Genomic DNA, 19,552 nt, shown 5'->3' on the forward strand with positions numbered 1-19,552 from the left:
GGGGTTTAGGCAGCAGGGCCTAGGCCAGGCACGGCAGAGGGGAGTTTTGAACCAGGGCAGAGGATGAGATACTTACACCAACTTAGCGCCAGATTGTTGGGCTGGAGCAGATCCTGCTGCGACCCCCCTGCCATTAGAGCTGAGTTAGAGCTACCTGCTGAGAATAACCAGTCACAGTGTTATAGCAGGAGCCCCAGATACAACTCCACAAGACAAGGCCTGAGGAGGAGCAGTCTACTCTCTATTAAAAAGGCCTCGAGAGAGACAGAGAGAGAGAGAGAGAGAGAGAGAGAGAGAGAGAGAGAGAGAGGGCAAGGAAAATGAGGTTATTAAATCAGAAATAGATGTTAGGTGGGAGGTGGGGGGTGGGGGGGGGTGGGGGGGGGGGGGAGTCTTCTCTAGATCGAGTAAGGCAGCTGGCTGCAACCGCTTCCTCCCAAGTTGAAAAACAAAAACACACTAAATAGTATTATTAGGACCAGGAAAAACAGCTGTTTGGGTCAGCAGTACCCAGCAGGTAACCTGACAACTCTTTAGTGCTCCCCATTAAACACTAACTAACACTACGGCTAGGAGAGTCTCGTCTAGGTTGGCATCCCTCTTCAAATGTCAAGGGACATACGGGAATGTGCATGTGCGTATCCGTGTGTGATAGACGATGTACTGTGTATTTGAAGAGATCGGTGTGTGTGTGTGTGTGTGTGTGTGAGTATGTGTGTGTTTGTGCGGTATGTGAGTTTGTGGCAACACACAGAAAGATCTTTCGACAAGCGAATCTTCAGCAAATCAATAGAAAAATCAGTGAACTTACAACAGTTTCCCCTTTAACTCAACATAAAATAATAAGGACAACAAAATAAAGGGAACTGCGTGTGAGGTGCAGTCATAAAGGAGGGACAATAATGTGATCGAAGACCGTGTGCAACTTAAAGACAACACTAGGGGATGGTGAACGTAACCCAAAATACACACATTAAAAGAAATGACCAACATTGTACCGTCACTGCTTAGCTAACAGATTGATTTGGATGGAGAAATGGACTGATGGACTGATATTGGAAGCAGTTTGAAAAATATACTTCTAGGGGCCATTTAAGGGAGAATTAATAGCCAGTTACGGAGGCCAATTTCTGTTAATCACATGAGTGCATGCTGCTAAAATGTTATAAAACTGACGTGACTGAATTACATGTTATGGTTAAACACATTCCATAAAAATTGGTCAGCCAGTTCTCGTCTGATTAAGTTGACGATCATAGATGACGCATTAAATGACCTCAACTAGGGAGGTGGTGTCCTAGTCTGGGAAAATAACACGCTCGACTAAAAAACACAAAACAATGACAACGCTTGAATAATGAGTGAGCAAGACGGCTGTGAATCAGAACCAAAGCTAACAGCAACAGAACATGTTCATCGTGGGGGGTGGGTGGGGGGGGGGGGAACGAAGGGACGGTGAGTCATGACAAGAAAGGAAGGAGGATAAAAAAGGGAATTAAAAGGGAACGTGTGGAAGATTCACTCACTAAGGTCCTCATCATCCTCATCATCATCATCATCATCATCAGCTGCATCATCCTCCATACCTTTCCCTCCACAACACAGGACGAAGGGCGTGCGGCGTTCCACAACAGCCCGGCATTGTACGCACTTCTTCATGAGGCTGGCACAGTCTGCAGCGAGGGAGGGAACAAACACGGACAGAGTCACAGGTCAGTAAGGCCCGCTGGAACAGGCGACAGGGCCCCATTCCACAGGGCACACCGGACGCAACCTTAAGCTGGTTCACTTAATGTACTTACTCTCACAAGCGCACATGTGACCGCAGGGCTCGAAGAGCACGGCAGCCTTCTTGTCGGAACACACGACGCACTCCTCAATCTATACGGAGACAACAACAAAAAACATCCGATGTCAATGAAAGGAAGGAGAAGAAAAGGTCGTACCTCTGATTGGAGGATGTCTTTACTCCCCCCCCCCACCCCCACCCAAACAGATTGAAAACATCTATCAATTGATTCTCTCATTAGCAACTTATTCAGCTTGATACTTACCGAAGCGCAACAACGGTTAGCGTAAATCATTCAGGGACATCAATGGGAGACTAAAGATCCTAAGTCAGAACACCTCCCTAAAATGCTCCAATACAGACATGATCCCTTTATTGAGGCTGGGTGGGTGTGCAACAGTACCTTGGTTCTGGACTGGACCTGGTCCTTGCAGATGAGACACTTCTTGACGCGGGGGGAGCAGAGAGAGCAGGTGGCGATGTGTCCGCACGGTCCGAACAGGGTGTCTCTCTTCATGTCAGAACACACCATACACTCCTCCAGGGTCTCACCATTACTGTTCAGAGATGGGCTGCGAGAGCCCACCTGGCCACTGGAGGGGAGACACGGGGAGAGAAGAGGGCGTTGGTGAGAAAGAGGAGACCGGACACAACGGAAGGTAGGGGAGACAACTACTTGAAGCGCAACAACAGCGTTATAGTGTGGGTTATAAGGTCTGGGCTGGGAGCTGGGTAAAGGAGCTGGGGTTTCTTACCTGGTCTTCTCCTTGTGGCACTTGGCCAAGGCCTTACAGAGGCTAGGGTCGGGGCAGAGGTCCAGAGGGGACTGGCCCTTCTTGTTGCGGATGGTCAGGTCTGCTCCGTTAGCAGCCAAGAAGCAGGCGATGGACGCTGCACTCTTCTTCTCTGCTCCCTGGGTGCCCAGGCCCATGATCAGCTGTGGAGGACCAACAGACAGGAGTCAGTAACGCGCCCTTTATCTGTCTCCCTTATTCTTTCACACATTCTCGGTCTTTGTCCCATTCCATCTCCCACTTTACCACCACCACCACCACCCCCCCCCCCCCCCCCCCCCCCCCCCCCCCTCCCAGCTCCACCAGACAGAGGAGAGCAGAGCAGACAATGTCTAATTAGAATGTGTGAACTAGCGTGTAGGGCTGTACAGGTTGAGGCTGGGTCACTCTCCCATAGCATCACTTTACAAGATGGCAGTTGAATTAGCCACCCAAATGGCTCCATCAGTACAGATGTAAGCCACTGGTTAGAAAGAGTCAGACATGTTGAGGATAAATGACTTGGGAGACGGGGGCTTTGAAAAGACCCAGCCAGCCGAGTGAGGAGCTGTCTCAGCATAGTAATCAGTCGAAACGGTGCTTGAAATCACAATGAAGCATGCCCCCTTATGTATATCTCTCAATGGGACTTTCTTGTTTAACCCACCTAGATAGTCCATTGATGCGCCAGCGAGTCAAAATCCCCGTCAAAATCCGTCAGTATAAGCTAGATATGTTTTTTTGTTGTTGCTTTGGATGTGTCTCAATTTACCACATCCGCCAGTGTCGCACTTCCGCACCTGCGGTGAAAGGCGGCAGAGCTAGAGCACGGTCTGTTAGACCATGAGACATCCCGAAAATCACTCCTCACTTAAACGTCTGTAGCGTCTGAACGGTTTGGCCTACAACCTATAATGACCACTCTATTGGAAAGGGAGACTCCCCGCGAACGCGATGGTGTTCTCCGTTTGGCTCTACAACCCCACAAGTGTCACGGGATTCATCTCAAGGTAACTCAAGGTAGTTTACCCAAAAAAGGGCATTAAATATGTATTAAATAAATATATATATTCCATGAGTTTTTTTAATATCTCCAAGATTCAAGGCAGACACTTCAAAACCTTGATTCTTATGATTTATTTTTGGACTGTCCTTTTTGCCATTTATGAATGTATTACTCAAAAAGGGTCCTAAAATCTACTCCCTATGTTAGCTTAGCACCCCCCCCCCCCCCCCCCCCCCCCTCGACGTCTTAGACTCTAAATAATTCAGTAAATAAATGCTTAATCCCGTACCGTGTTTTTGGATGGTTCCCAGGGCTCCACCTTGCTGACGTCCTGCATGTCCTGCAGCTGGCGGAGCTGGGACAGCGTGTGGTGACGCAGCGCTTCGTGGAGAGGAGTGTCCCCATCCTTGTCCTGCACGTCCAGCTTGGCTTCCGCTCGCACCAGCAGCTGGAGAGAGACACATAGCGTTCCAAATGAACATGGTGCTAATTTACAATGAGCATTTATTTATATAACAGTTCAGTACCAATTTTTCAAAGCGATCATCATCCAAATGAGTATAGCACCATATCGTAGAAAGACGTCCAGAACATGACTGTGGTCGTGCTGTGCCAGTCTGAGGCTGCACTTCCCAACCACTCCACAAGATGGCGATGTAACAGCTTTACCCAGACAGGAGCCCCATTACTCCCCTCTCACGTTCCCTCCCAGAAAGCTTTCTCCTTTCTTTGGCACTACGTCAGCTTGGACCGAGCGGGCTAATTCTACTGCAGGAGATCCTCCTCCATTTTAAATGAAACGTGGGTAACTGTCTTTGATGTTCTCAACAGCCTTTAGTGCACCGTCAGGGGAACAGATGGCGAGATAACTACAGATAGCATCTTCAATTAGTGGTAGGAGAGAGGGAGTGAGAGGAGAGGAGCGAGGGAGTGAGGAGAGGAGCGAGGGAGTAAGGAAAGTAGAAAAGAGGGAGGGAGGAGAGACTGACCCTGACTATCTGTGTGTGCTGTCTCTCCACAGCCAGGTGCAGGGCCGTCTGTTGGTTTACATTCTGGATGTCCAGGCTGGCACTGCCCTGAGAGGAGGAAACAGAGGGAACACACAGAGATTGGGGGGGGGAAGAGAGAGCGAGCTATCATTCAAATAGTCCTGTATAAACTCCCCAGTATAACATGCTGGTTCTGCAGTGTACCTCCTAATGTACACTACAGTATATTGGTGCATGACTGCATGGTTTAAGCTAGGGCTGAGCAATATAGCAAATTCATTCAAATTCATACACATTTATATAAAAGGAATTGGCGACTAGTTCTCATTCTGAGAAACAAGCGTCTTCTTATCCAGGTAGGCGACTTGATTTCAACATCTAAAAAAGTGGACAGGCTAGCATGTTGTTCAAACAGACGGAGATGGACAGAAGGGTGTGTTCAGAACAGTTCAACTCTTCTACCTTGTTAGCAAGCAAATACATCTAAGTTGGCTAGACTTTACATATAAAGATTAGCCGGTTACTCACTAGCACGTGGGCTTGTGCTTCAGGGATTGTTTGAGACATTTTCTATAATGCCTGCTACAAGAACTTGGTCATTCTTAGTGGGGATGTGCATTGTACATGGTTCTGGTTCAATTTGTAACCAAAAGGGCATTTTCATAGCCAGATCAGTGACTATTGAAAAAAGCAGGTTCCAACTATTTCGATAAAATAAAAATGATAACTCGTATGGTTGTGGAAGGCTTATATTTGGCCTAGGTAAAATTTTACAAGCCCAAAATTCATTCGGCTATTCCAGACTGTTTGAAATGCAGTGGTGTGTTAGTGTGTGTCCTACCTGGTGAACCAGCAGCTCGGCCACCTCCACGTGGTTGTTGAGTGCGGCCAGATGCAGGGCGGTGTAACCATCGTCCTTCTTCTCGTCTACGATCCAGGGCCGCGGCAGCTTGGACAGCAACACACGCATGGCACTGCAACGAGAGAGAGAGGAGAGAGGAGAGAGAGAGAGAGAGAGAGAGAAGAGAGAGAGAGAGAGAGAGAGAGAGAGAGAGAGAGAGAGAGAGAGAAAGTGAAACAGAGAGGGAGGGAGAGAGAGAGGGATGAGCAGGAAGATGACAGTTTGGTGCATGACAACAAAATCCTAGGAAGGAAGGAAGGAAGGTCATGGGGGCGCAAATCAATTGATCAGTGCTGAATGACTCGGGATGAGTCCCAAATGGTGCACTGCCTTTGACTAGATTCTTGCTGGCCCTATGGGATAGGACAGTGATGGTCCAGTCACGTGGCCAGGATACATTTTGGAAATATGATAACATTCCTCAACGTATCTATAGATTCGATTCCATATCTCAAAGTCCAATACGTCTATTGAAAGGCATCACTCCACTGAGGACCAACACACACTACAGAGAAAGGTGCCGAAACACATAGTAGTGCACCCCCCAAAAAAAAAATAAAAAAAAACACACACACCATTTTTTTTCAACAGTACATTCATTCTTACATGGAAACTACTAGAATGCTAAGGATGGGCTTGGCTAGTGGCACAACCACAGCTTCTATATAGGCTAACCTTTGTGGAGTAGTGTACGAGTGCCTGACGGAATTTGAGAAACCCACGTCCTCAAGTCAAACCCAGTTGAAAGAAGAGAGAAAGTCTTTCTCTGGTGAAGCAGCACAAAAGCCCCCGTTAATTGAGAGGCAAACTGGTCATTACACCACAGTTAGCTGCTTTCAGTCAGCTCTCCTTATGGGACGGGACAGGGGGGGGGGGAATCTATTGTTTAAACAGGGTTGTTTAAGAGGGGTGCGTTGCGAGGCAGCAGCGAGTGGCTATGCTCCTGTTTGAAGGTCATTTGGAGGTTACATGCCTTATAGAGAAATGGCTGCTGCACGGGGAAACGACATGACGAGAAGGCAGGTAGTCGTGTGTCCAGACTGGAATAAGGCCTATTGACAATCTGCAGAGCACTTGGAAAAGAGAGCCAACTATGCAATGACGCCACACCAAAACAGAGAGGGGATAGAACATTGGACTGGAGAGAGCAACATTACAATGGAAAACTGGCCTATATGGGCAGACCCTATTTGAACGTGGGAGAGAGGCGGAGCGGTAGGAGGACAGAGACAGGCATGCGACAAACCCCACTGCTGAGCAGACTGGGTCTTCCATCAAACCTCCTCAGTTAGCCAACACACACATCCAAGTATCTCTCCATCCCCTCTTGCCCTGCCCAGCCCAGCGTAAGCAGCCTGGGCTAGAAGTGACCAGCCCACAGACCAGTCAAGTGGCTCTCATCCCAACACACACTGCATGCAGTGAGGCAATATTGTAACCTCCCTAATACAGTCAACCAGGCCAATAGTCAAAGACTAAACCTGGCTATATCTACTGACTTTGTTGGGGAACTTTTCACCTCGGCCCGCCCTAGCCGTGGAAGGGCGTAGGTTGCATCTTTGAACTGCGACAAAAAAAAAAAAACACAGCCAAGTTCAAAAGGGTTTTGCCTTGCCAGGACTTTACAGCCGTGTCATGTACTAGAGAACCAGTAGTGGAAGGAAGAGGGAGCGCAGTAGTTGCTAGGTAGATATTAGGTCCTTATACACATGTAGTAGTGAAACAAAAAGAACAATAGAGCAAGAAAGAAAGTAGAGAAGCAGGCACACGCTGGGAGTAGAGTAGGCTTTGGGGCTCGGAGCTCTCTGGAGTACCGGTTAGCTGCAGGGTGGATTCTGCTAAACCCACACTCTCTCTCTCTTTCTTTAGAGTAATAAATAGCATCAGCATAGTAACCCTCCAAGCTGCAGCAGAAGTTCAGTATACATCTGTACAGAGCAGAACTGGCTGCTGTATTACTGCAGTGCTGCAGAATACCCTGATCCCCAGTCTCTCTCTCTCTGTCTCCGCACAGCGCCTGTCTTAAGCACACCTGCATTGCTTGCAGCCATCTTAAAATGCTTAATGCAGGAGAGCGTGGCTTAAACGTGTTGCCAACCAGCCGCAGCTCTACTGCTACCAATTCTCTAAACGGTCAAGACGTGTCACTGTGAAATAGTGCAGTTGTTCGTAAGATAAGATGTAATGATCACGTGGAACACTTTCGAGAAATTTCCCTCAAGAATATTTAAACAACTGTAAGAAACTAATAAATATTTGACTGCTGTATTCTTATTCTCTATTCTACAGCACTGTTGAGTTGAGCGAGAAGATAATGTTGTCAACCCAAGAACTCTCTACAGCGTGACATTGAGAGTCAACCTTCCTGAGTTTGCACTCTCCTTGACGACAAGAGTTTTCATGAGATCCACAGGCAACCAGCCCATGCAAAAGCTTTTGTTCTCTGGTCCTTGCTATCTGGTATCCTTGGGATGTCCCTACCCCCATTGAAGATGAAAGGTAAAATGGTTAACGCTGCAATGTGTAACTTCTTGGGCGACCCGACCAAATTCACATACAAATGTGAGTTATAGATCTGTCATTCTCATCGAAAGTAAGTCAAAAAAAGTGGTAGATCTGTTCTATGTGCACTACTTCTACGTTTCCCGTCAAATTTGTTTTTTGCATCTTTTACTTTCAGTTTTGTATACCTGTTTCAAACAACTTAAAATAAAATATTTTAGTTTAAAAAAAATATATTTCACAGCGGTTTAGACAGTACAATGATTCTCTACCTTATACATCGTTTTGTCAAACTTAAATGAGCAGATACCCATAGACTTCCAGTCATTGCGCTAAAGCTAGCTAGCATTGGCTCGCAAAACTACCCCTCTAACTTCCTTCATACTTCCTTCATACTGGACATAAGACATAATAAAGGTAACCATGAGCTCATCTGACTCTGTGGAAACAAATAAAGGGCCTCATTGCAAAATAGCCTATCTTGACTTTGTGTCTGTGAAAACTAGTGACAACCGGAAAATGACGCAATTATTCCAAAACTGGAGCTCATTGTTGGAACACATTTTAGGTTGTGTCCCGCAAAATGGAACAGAAAAATCAAATGAACATCGTCTTCAAGAATCATTCAGACCTACAGACGTTTTCGTGGGAAGACTTTTCGTAAATTAGATTAGATTTTCGTAATAGATTTTCGTAATGTCTCATGGTCTCACAAACACCGCTGTAGCTCGGCCACCTTTCAACGCAGATGCGGAAGGCTGACAGACAGATGGGGTGGATAGAGACGCAGACAGAGCAACAAAAAAAAACACCACTAGCTTAAATTAACGGATTTTGTTGGCATTTTTTAAATTTGACTTAGATTTAAGGATTAAGACTTAAGGATTAAGGTAAACTTAAAGTTACAGTAAGGATAAGGGTTAAGCTTAGGGTTTAGGGTAGGGACATCCCAAGGATCCCTTAGCACTAACCTTAGTTCTCCCCCCCTCAGGATTGGTTCGAAAAATCTCCTCAACAGACAACTTAACCAATGACTGCCCACTTTGCCTCCCCAGTCCCAGGTCCCCAACCAAAGTGACTAGGGCCTGGCAGCAGACTGGTGGCCTCTGGTGTTTGCTAGGTGGGACTGCAGCACTGTGCTGCACTGGTCAATTAGTGCTGGTTGGGGTGGAGAGAGACAGAAAGGAGAGTCTCTCCAGTAAAGAAGAAACTTGACCATAGAGATGGATAGAAGTCGCACTTGCACACTGCATGGACAGTGCCATCAAGGACTTTTACATTAGCTATCATGGCAAAGATAGGTACTCTCTCTTTCCAGCTCTATGAGGTTGAATAGATTGACAGGCTCCCTGCCACGCTGGGTGAAATGGGCAGACATTAATATTAATGCACCTGCCATGCTGCCTGGCAGGCACTGCTGCAATGCAGTTAGCTATTTGCCGAAGAGGCAAGATTTTTGTATATTTAAAAAAAAAAGGGAGGATGGATGAAGAAATAACATACTAAATATCTCAAACTAAAAGCATAATTTTTGGGACAAATCACTCGCTCAACGCTAAATCTCATTTAGATCTATTACTAAATAATGTGATCATTGAGCAAGTTAAGGAGACTAAACTGCTGGGTGTAACCGTAGATGGCAAGCTTTCAAGGTCAAAACAGACTCAAATGGTTGCTAAATGGGAAGAGTTCTGTCCATGATAGGGCGTTGGTCTGCCTTCTTCACATCAATGCACAGTATTAAATAGAGCAATGACTACAAGTAACTTATCCACCCCAGGTAACTCAAACCAGCATTAAATCCAGTTTCAAAAAACAGATAAAGTTTGAGATTTTTGCAAATGTATATATTTTTTTTAAATACAACATTTACATAAGTATTCAGACCATTTACTCAGCACTTTGTTGAAGCACTTTTGGCAGCGATTACAGCCTCGAGTCTTCTTGGGTATGACGTTACAAGCTCGTCACACCTGTATTTGGGGAGTTTCTCCCATTCTTCTCTGCAGATCCTCTCAAGCTCCATCAGGTTGGATGGGGAGCATCGCTGAAAAGCTATTTTAAGGTCTCTCCAGAGATGTTTGAGCATGACTGGGCCACAAGGACATTCAGAGACCTATCCTGAAGCCACCCCTGTGTTGTCTTGGCTGTGTGCTCAAGCTCGTTGTTGTCCTGTTGGAAGGTGAACATTCGCCACAGTCTGAAGTCCTGAACGCTCTGGAGCAGGTTTTCATCAAGGATCTCTCTGTACTTTGCTCTGTTCATCATTCCCTCGATCCTGACTAATCTCCCAGTCCCTGCTGTTAAAAAAACATACCCACAGTTTGCTGCTGCCACCACCATGCTTCACCGTAGGGATGGTGCCAGGTTTCCTCCAGACGTGATGCTTGGCATAAATGCCAAAGAGTTCAGTCTGTTTCATCAGACCAGAGAATCTTGTTGAAAAAGTCAAGGGGTCTGAATACTTTCCGAATGCATTGTAGATCTTGTATTGTAATTTGCACTGTACCACGTATTAGACATATATACTCTTTGTATGTACTGATATGTAGGCCGTGTGTGTATTTCAGTCCCTTATTCATCATTTTCTATACTATGTATTATGTCATGTTTCATGTAGACCCCAAGAAGAGGAGATGATGCTTGTGCAGTGGCTAATGTGGATCCTAATAAATACCAAATACTTGATGTTTTATCTTGGTGGTGTGTGAGTGTGTTTTCACTGTGAGAAAGGGGGTATGTGGGAAAGAGTGGGAGATAGAGGGAGAGAGCACATTGGAGATGGGACAAGAGGTCGACCAATTAATCGGAAAGGCCGATTAATTAGGGCCGATTTCAAGTTTTCATAACAATCGGAAATCGGTAATTTTGGAAGCCGATTTTTAACACCTTTATTTAACCTTTATTTAACTAGGCAAGTCAGTTAAAAACACATTCTTATTTTCAATGATGGCCTAGGAATGGTGGGTTAACTGCCTTGTTCAGGGGCAGAACGACAGATGTTTTACCTTGTCAGCTCAGGGATTCAATCTTGCAACCTTACGGTTAACTAGTCCAACGCTCTAACCACCTGCCTCACGAGGAGCCCGCCTGTTACGCGAATGCAGTAAGAAGCCAAGGTAAGTTGCTAGCTAGCATGAAACTTAATCAATCATAATCACTAGTTATAACTACACATGGTTGATGATATTACTAGTTTATCTAGCGTGTCCTGCGTTGCATATAATCGATGCAGTGCGCATTCGCAAAAAAGGACTGTCATTGCTTCAACGTGTACCTAACCATAAACATCAATGCCTTTCTTAAAATCAATACACAGAAGTATATATTTTTAAACCTCGATATTTAGCTAAATGAAATCCAGGTTAGCAGGCAATATTCACCAGGTGAAATTGTGTCACTTCTCTTGCGTTCATTGCACGCAGAGTCAGGGTATATGCAACAGTTTGGGCCGCCTGGCTCATTGCGAACTAATTTGCCAGAATTCTACGTAATTATGACATAACATTGAAGGTTGTACAATGTAACAGGAATATTTAGACTGATGGATGCCACCCGTTAGATAAAATACAGAACGGTTCCGTATTTCACTGAAAGAATAAATGTTTTGTTTTCGAGATGATAGTTTCCGGATTCGACCATATTAATGACCTGAGGCTCGTATTTCTGTGTGTTATTATGTTATAATTAAGTCTATGATTTGATAGAGCAGTCTGACTGAGCGATGGTAGGCACCAGCAGGCTCATAAGCATTCATTCAAACAGCACTTTTGTGCATTTTGCCAGCAGCTCTGCTGTTTATGAATTCCAGCCTATCAACTCCAGAGATTAGGCTGGTGTAACCGATGTGATGTTAAATGGCTAGCTAGTTTGCAGGGTGCGCGCTAATAGCGTTTCAAACGTCACTCGCTCTGAGACTTGGAGTGGTTGTTCCCCTTGCTCTGCATGGGTAACGCTGCTTCGAGGGTGGCTGTTGTCGTTGTGTTCCTGGTTCGAGCCCAGGTAGGAGCGAGGAGAGGGACGGAAGCTATACTGATACACTGGCAATACTAAAGTGCCTATAAGAACATCCAATAGTCAAAGGTTAATGAAATACAAATGGTATAGAGAGAAATAGTCCTATAATTCCTATAATAACTACAACCTAAAACCTCTTACCTGGGAATACTGAAGACTCATGTTAAAAGGAACCACCAGCTTTCATATGTTCTCATGTTCTGAGCAAGGAACTTGAACATTAGCTTTCTTACATGGCACATATTGCACTTTTACTTTCTTCTCCAACACTTTGTTTTTGCATTATTTAAACCAAATTGAACATGTTTCATTATTTATTTGAGGATAGATTGATGTTATTGATGTATTATATTAAGTTAAAATATATTATATATCATTATTACAAATCCCTTTTTTTTTTTTTTTTTTTTTAATCGGCCGATTATACAATATCTGATTTTAAAAAATTAATTTTCCAATAATCGATATCAGTGTTGAAAAATCAGAATTGGTCGACCTCTACTGTGGACCTCTAGTAGTAGCAGGGCATATAGACTTGACCAGGGCGTTAACACCAAGGAGGCTTGGGGAGAGATTCCGGAACACATGGAGGGAGGGAGGGGAGAGAGGCCAAGTGTTAAAGGAGTCTCGAGCTGAAGAAATAAAAAGGCGAGCTCCTTTTGTTAGGATCTGTGTTAAAGCTTGCAGGCAGCAAGAGAGAAAGTGCCTCAATGCAGAAGGGCACAGCGGAGAAAGGAGTACAGGGGGGGGGGGGGGGGGGAGAGAGAGAGAGAGAGAGAGAGAGAGAGAGAAAGGGACCAATACAGATGGGGAGAGAGGGATAGAAAAAGAGACGGAGGAAGAGAGAGCAGAAGTGAAGGCGTTGATGGAACTGGGTCACGCTGCGGGAGATCTCAGAAGTCCCTCAGGAGCACTCTACCAGGGCCTGTTGTCTTGGGCTGCAATTTGTCATTGACTGGGAGACTGTATAGCGAGGGTGTGTGTGTGCATGGGTGGGTGGAATGGTCGACAGGGCCATTCTGCTACCCTTGCCTAGCTGACAGCCATCTGTGTGGTGGTCAGTACCTGGTACCCACAATGCAACAGGAGGTGAGAGGGAAAATAACAAATATAGGATAGAGCTAAATAAGAACAGTGTGTTCCATAATGTTTTGCAAAAAAATTAATAATCCAGACTTAATATATTTGGTGTTGTCAATATTTTATTTGGTGTTGTCAATATTTTAAGTTAACAGATAATGCGCTGTTTTTATTATGCAGGTATTTCATTGCATAAATATGGCTAGATGGAAACCTGTCTACTGCCAACTCCTTAAGGAATTTCATGCCAAACAAATTGAAACAGACTGGCATTCAGGCTACCATCCTCTAGCCGGTGCCCTCTCTCTGATGTGAGTCTGGGGAGTGACAGTCTTCAGTGAGAGCTCGGCTAGATGATGTAAATATATGATGATGTAGCCTAAATAAGTAAATCGAGCCCCACAGGATGGTCTTGGCTATTAAAAGGGGTATGGATGCCCACTGACCCAGTCCCACCGTTGAGATGGACTCCACCCTCTAGTCTCTCTCAATGTAGACTGAAAGGCTAAATAAACCAGTGCAGGCCAAAGCAGCACATCACAGAGGAACCAGGCTCCAGCTCAATAGAAAAGCCTTTGATTAGGCTGGCGTGGCTGGAATAATTCTCCCTGCAAAGTGACCTTCGCTGTCTACCTGTCTTAGGCCCTGCGTGTGTGTGCTTATGTTAACCACTATTTATTTGCATATAACGGGATGGGAACAAAGTTAATTGACTTGTGCATTTCTATGTTTTGGTTTGAATTGCTAAGCAATAGATTGAATTTTGTGGTGACTGAGGTGACAAATTAAAAATGTTAAAAAACATTCGCATTTTTTAAAGCAACTGACCCAGGTGTGCTTTTGTCCATCTGTGAAGTAGGCAATGATCATGCTTCATTTTTTAAATTATCCTTAAATCACTTTGCATTGTGGAACATTCTGATTCATAGCGATTTAAGAAAACAGAGGTAGACAGTGAGGGGGACCTGAATGGCACATTAATGTCCCATTGGTTTTATATGACCCAATTATTTTCCCACAATGCTCCTCTGCCCCTTGCACTTCATTCCCTTCAGCACCTTAAAAAAGCCTCACTCATCTCTGCACCAGCCATAACACACATCCTGCCATAATACTCATAATCTACGTCCTGCCATAATACTCATAATCTACGTCCTGCCATAACACACGTCCTGCCATAACACACGTCCTGCCATAACACTCAATCTACGTCCTGCCATAACACACGTCCTGCCATAACACACGTCCTGCCATAACACACGTCCTGCCATAACACTCAATCTACGTCCTGCCATAACACACGTCCTGCCATAATACTCATAATACACATCCTGTCATAATACTCAATCTACATCCTGCCATAATACTCATAATCTACGTCCTGCCATAACATGTCTTGTCATAATACTCATAATCTACGTCCTGCCATAACACACATCCTGCTATAATACTCACAATACACGTACTGCCATAATACTCTCAATACACACCCTGCCATCATACACATCCTGCCATCATACACACCCTGCCATAATACGCATCATGCCATAAAACTCAATCTACGTCCTGCCATAATACTCACAATACACGTCCTGCCACAATACACATCCTGCCACAATACACACCCTTCCATAATACACGTCCTGCCAAAATACTCCTAATCTAGGTCCTGCCATAACACACGTCCTGCCATAACACACGTCCTGCCATAATACTCATAATACACATCCTGCCATAATACTCATAATACACGTCCTGCCATAATACTCATAATACACGTCCTGCCATAATACACGTCCTGCCATAATACTCATAATACACGTCCTGCCATAATACTCATAATACACGTCCTGCCATAATACACGTCCTGCCATAATACTCATAATCTACGTCCTGCCATAATACTCATAATCTAGGTCCTGCCATAGCACACGTCCTGCCATAATACTCAATCTACGTCCTGCCATAACATGTCGTCATAATACTCATAATCTACGTCCTGCAATAACACACATCCTGCTATAATACTCACAATACACGTACTGCCATAATACTCTCAATACACACCCTGCCATAATACACATCCTGCCATCATACACACCCTGCCATAATACGCATCATGCCATAAAACTCAATCTACGTCCTGCCATAATACTCACAATACACGTCCTGCCACAATACACGTCCTGCCATAATACTCACAATACACGTCCTGCCATAATACTCCTAATCTAGGTCCTGCCATAATACTCAATCTACGTCCTGCCATAACACACGTCCTGCCATAATACTCACAATACACATCCTGCCATAATACTCACAATACACGTCCTGCCATAATACTCATAATCTACGTCCTGCCATAACACACATCCTGCCACAATACTCATAATCTACGTCCTGCCATAACACACGTCCTGCCATAACTCATAATACACGTCCTGCCATAATACTCGATCTACGTCCTGCCATACTCCTCATAATCTACGTCCTGCAATAATACTCAATCTACGTCCTGCCATAATATACGTCCTGTCCTAATATACATCCTGCCATAATACTCACAATACACATCCTGCCATAATACTCACAATACACATCCTGCCATAATACTCACAATACACATCCTGCCATAATACTCACAATACACATCCTGCAATAATACTCACAATACACATCATGCCATAATACTCACAATACACCGCCTGCCATAATACTCATAACACACATCCTGCCGTAATACTCATAATCTACGTCCTGCCATAACACACGTCCTGCCATAATACTCATAATCTACGTCCTACCATAATACTCAATCTATGTCCTGCCATAATACACATCCTGCCATAATAATCACAATACACGTCCTGCCGTAATACACGTCCTGCCATAATACACACAATACACGTCCTGCCATAATACACGTCCTGTCATAATACTTAATTTACGTCCTGCCGTAATACACATAATACACGCCCTGCCATAATACTCACAATACACGTCCTGCCATAACTCATAATATACTTTCTGCCATAATACTCACAATGCACGTCCTGCCACAATACACACCCTGCCATAATTCACAATACACATCCTGCCACAATACGCGTCCTGCCATAATACTCATAATCTACGTCCTGCCATAATACACATCCTGTCAATACTACTTAATTTAAGTCCTGCCGTAATACACACCCTGCCATAATACTCACAATACACGTCCTGCCATAATACTCACAATACACGCCCTGCCATAATACACACAATACACGTCCTGCCACAACTCATAATATACATTCTGACATAATACTCAATCTACGTCCTGCCACAATACACATCCTGCCATGATACACATCCTGCCATGATACACGTCCTGCCACAAAACTCATAATCTACGTCCTGTCAAAATACTCATAATATACTTTCTGCCATAATACTCACAATTACATGTCCTGCCACAATACACACCCTGCCATAACTCACAATACACGTCCTGCCACAATACTCATAATCTACGTCCTGCCATAATACACGTCCTGTCATAATACTTAATTTACGTCCTGCCGTAATACACACCCTGCCATAATACTCACAATACACGTCCTGCCATAATACTCACAATACACGTCCTGCTGTAATACACATCCTGCCATAATACACACAATACACGTCCTGCCATAATACTCATAATCTACGTCCTGCCATAATACACGTCCTGTCATAATACTTCATTTACGTCCTGCCGTAATACACACCCTGCCATAATACTCACAATACACGTCCCGCCATAACTCATAATATACGTACTGCCATAATACACATCCTGCCATCATACTCACAATACAAATCCTGCCATCATACTCACAATACACGTCCTGCCACAAAACTCATAATCTACGTCCTGCCAAAATACACGTCCTGCCATAATAGTCATAATCTACGTCCTGCCACAATTCACATCCTGCCATGATACACATCCTGCCATGATACTTGTCCTGCCACAAAACTCATAATCTACGTCCTGCCACAATACACTTCCTGCCACAATACACGTCCTGCCACAATTCACATCCTGCCACGATTCACATCCTGCCACGATTCACATCCTGCCACGATACACATCCTGCCATGATACACGTCCTGCCATGATACTCATAATCTACGTCCGGCCACAATACACATCCTACCCCAACACACGTCCTGCCACAACACGTATAATTCACGTCCTGACATAATATTCATAATTCACGTCCTCTAGCAGGGGAATGGATCCAGAAAAATTCAAAGAGGAAACAAGGGTGTGTGTACGTAGATCAAATCACATTTTATTTGTCAAATACACGTGTTTAGCAGATGTTATTGCGGGCGTAGCAAAATGCTGTAATATCTTTTTTTTAATTCCCCCCCTTTTTTCTCCCCAATTTTGTGGTATCCAATTGTTAGTAGTTACAATCTTGTCTCATCGCCCCATGGACCGCACGGTCACTGCCGGCTGCAACAGAGCCTGGGCTCGAACCCAGAGTCTCTGGTGGCATAGCTAGCACTGCAATGCAGTGCCCTTGACCGCTGCGCCACCCGGGAGTCTAACAGTAATATCTAACAATTTCACAACAATACACACAAATCTAAAGAAAAGGAATCAAGAATATATAAATATTTGGGCTAGCAATGACAACACAACAACGTTCCAAGTCACATGGACTAATGGACAAAATAGCTGGTAAACTATTACAGAACATACTTTCAGTACTCCGACCCTGCCAATTTCATTAACTACAATCCTTACCCTCATGATTGATTTCCTGACCATTTTTTCACCACAACTCCCATGACTCGGACCATCAAAAATGGCACAAACAACACACAGTATAACATCAAAAATATTCTTGCCCCTGGGGATTTTTCATGCTGTTTCACACTGAGGTTAAGAAGCCATGCTTAGAGGGATTGACTAGGGGTTTGCAGAGCAAAACAGTGGTGGAGTATTAAGCTGCTCGAAGAGAGGGCCTTCGATCGACGGCCAGGCTTCTGCCTGTCAAAATATGGTCGACCGTCTGAGAGGCACCAAGGATCTACAGTATGCTCGTAAATCTAGCACTCTAAATCACTGGCTGCCTCGGCCCCCGGCCACACACACACGTTTACACTCCAACGGATGGCTGAGTTCACTCTGTAGTAGATGAGCTGCAAGGGTACCAGCCACACTAGAATATAATAAACCAACACCTTTAAACCAATAACAAAAGGAGGAACAACCCTTTACCAGATTCTGTACATAAGTGCAGTAATTGTAGAAGATCCAAACAGAGATTAAGAGGCTGCTGCAGTGTTGCGGGGATGGATGGGAGTCCTGTGGTGAATTCTAACTTCTCACCCTCTTCCCAACTACAAATTACTTCGGGGATTGAAGATACACGGGCAGAAAGGAGTCCATATAGCTAATTCAAATGTATCCATTGTTTGCAGAGGAAAAATTGTGAGTAAAACGCTTTGTATCCAATACCCCCCGAAGCACTGAAACAACAGGGCCATATGCCCCAGTGCAATACAGAGGATATGTATAATGTGGCTCACGAGGGAGCTGGGCTGTTTAAATGTACATTGTTGTACAGATAAGAACGAGCCCATAAAAACATGAATAAAATCCAACTGTAGTCCACCAGATCCGTGGGGGGTGCAAAGACAAAGAGTACCATACAGTTCTCAAGTTCTTGCTTTTAGTGTCCAAGCTACAGGCTAAATAATGGACTTGATAGCTTCTGTATGGTTTTCCTTATTCAATGGTGTTGTGCTGGGGTGTCAATTATTTTTTGCCCCAGGTTGCTGCAGGGTAGCCTAGTGCTTAGAGTGTTGGACTAGTAACCGAAAGGTTGCAAGTTCATATCCCCAAGCTGACAAGGTACAAATCTGTCGTTCTGCCCCTGAACAGGTTCCTAGGCAGTCATTGAAAATAAGGATTTGTTCTTAACTGACTTGCCCAGTTAAATAAAAAGTAAAATACATTTGGTCTTCAACTGAAAACAGATTACACATTTTGCCTTTAAATTGTTTAACTTGGGTCAAATGTTTCAGGTAGCCTTCCACACGCTTCCCACAATAAGTTGGGTGAATTTTGGCCCATTCCTCCTGACAGAGTTGGTGTAACTGAGTCAGGTTTGTAGGCCTCCTTGCTCGCACACGCGTCTTCGGTTCTGCCCACAAATTGTCTATAGAATTGAGGTCAGGGCTTTGTGATGGCCACTCCAATACCTTGACTTTGTTGTGCTTAAGCCATTTTGCCACAACTTTGGAAATATACTTGAGGTCATTGTCCATTTGGAAGACCCATTTGCGACCAAGCTTTAACTTCCTGACTGATGTCTTGAGATGTTGGTTCAATATATCCACATAATTTTCCTGCCTCATGATGTCATCTATTTTGTGAAGTGGACCAGTCCCTCCTGAAGCAAAGCACCCCCACAACATGATGCTGCCCCCCCCCGTGAGATACAGTGA

The 19,552-nt window shown here is 44.5% G+C and overlaps 1 protein-coding gene across 5 annotated transcripts in view; it reads right to left on the reverse strand.

Moving 5' to 3' along the window:
• mib1 (MIB E3 ubiquitin protein ligase 1) overlaps positions 1-19,552 on the reverse strand; it is a 91,893-nt gene that overhangs the window by 8,356 nt on the left and 63,985 nt on the right. For 3 of the 5 annotated variants that reach the window (XM_031806490.1, XM_031806488.1, XM_031806486.1), the window contains 8 exons: positions 5,399-5,531; positions 4,558-4,644; positions 3,858-4,016; positions 2,545-2,726; positions 2,193-2,382; positions 1,803-1,881; positions 1,527-1,673; positions 77-157 (listed from right to left, as the gene is read on the reverse strand). In XM_031806490.1, coding sequence (XP_031662350.1) covers positions 77-157; positions 1,527-1,673; positions 1,803-1,881; positions 2,193-2,382; positions 2,545-2,726; positions 3,858-4,016; positions 4,558-4,644; positions 5,399-5,531 — 1,058 coding nt within the window. The remainder of the gene's footprint in view (positions 1-76; positions 158-1,526; positions 1,674-1,802; positions 1,882-2,192; positions 2,383-2,544; positions 2,727-3,857; positions 4,017-4,557; positions 4,645-5,398; positions 5,532-19,552) is intronic. The other 2 variants (XM_031806491.1, XM_031806487.1) reach the window with 2 other exon arrangements.

Source organism: Oncorhynchus kisutch, linkage group LG27, assembly GCF_002021735.2.
Source record: "Oncorhynchus kisutch isolate 150728-3 linkage group LG27, Okis_V2, whole genome shotgun sequence".
In the NCBI taxonomy this organism is placed as follows: domain Eukaryota; kingdom Metazoa; phylum Chordata; class Actinopteri; order Salmoniformes; family Salmonidae; genus Oncorhynchus; species Oncorhynchus kisutch.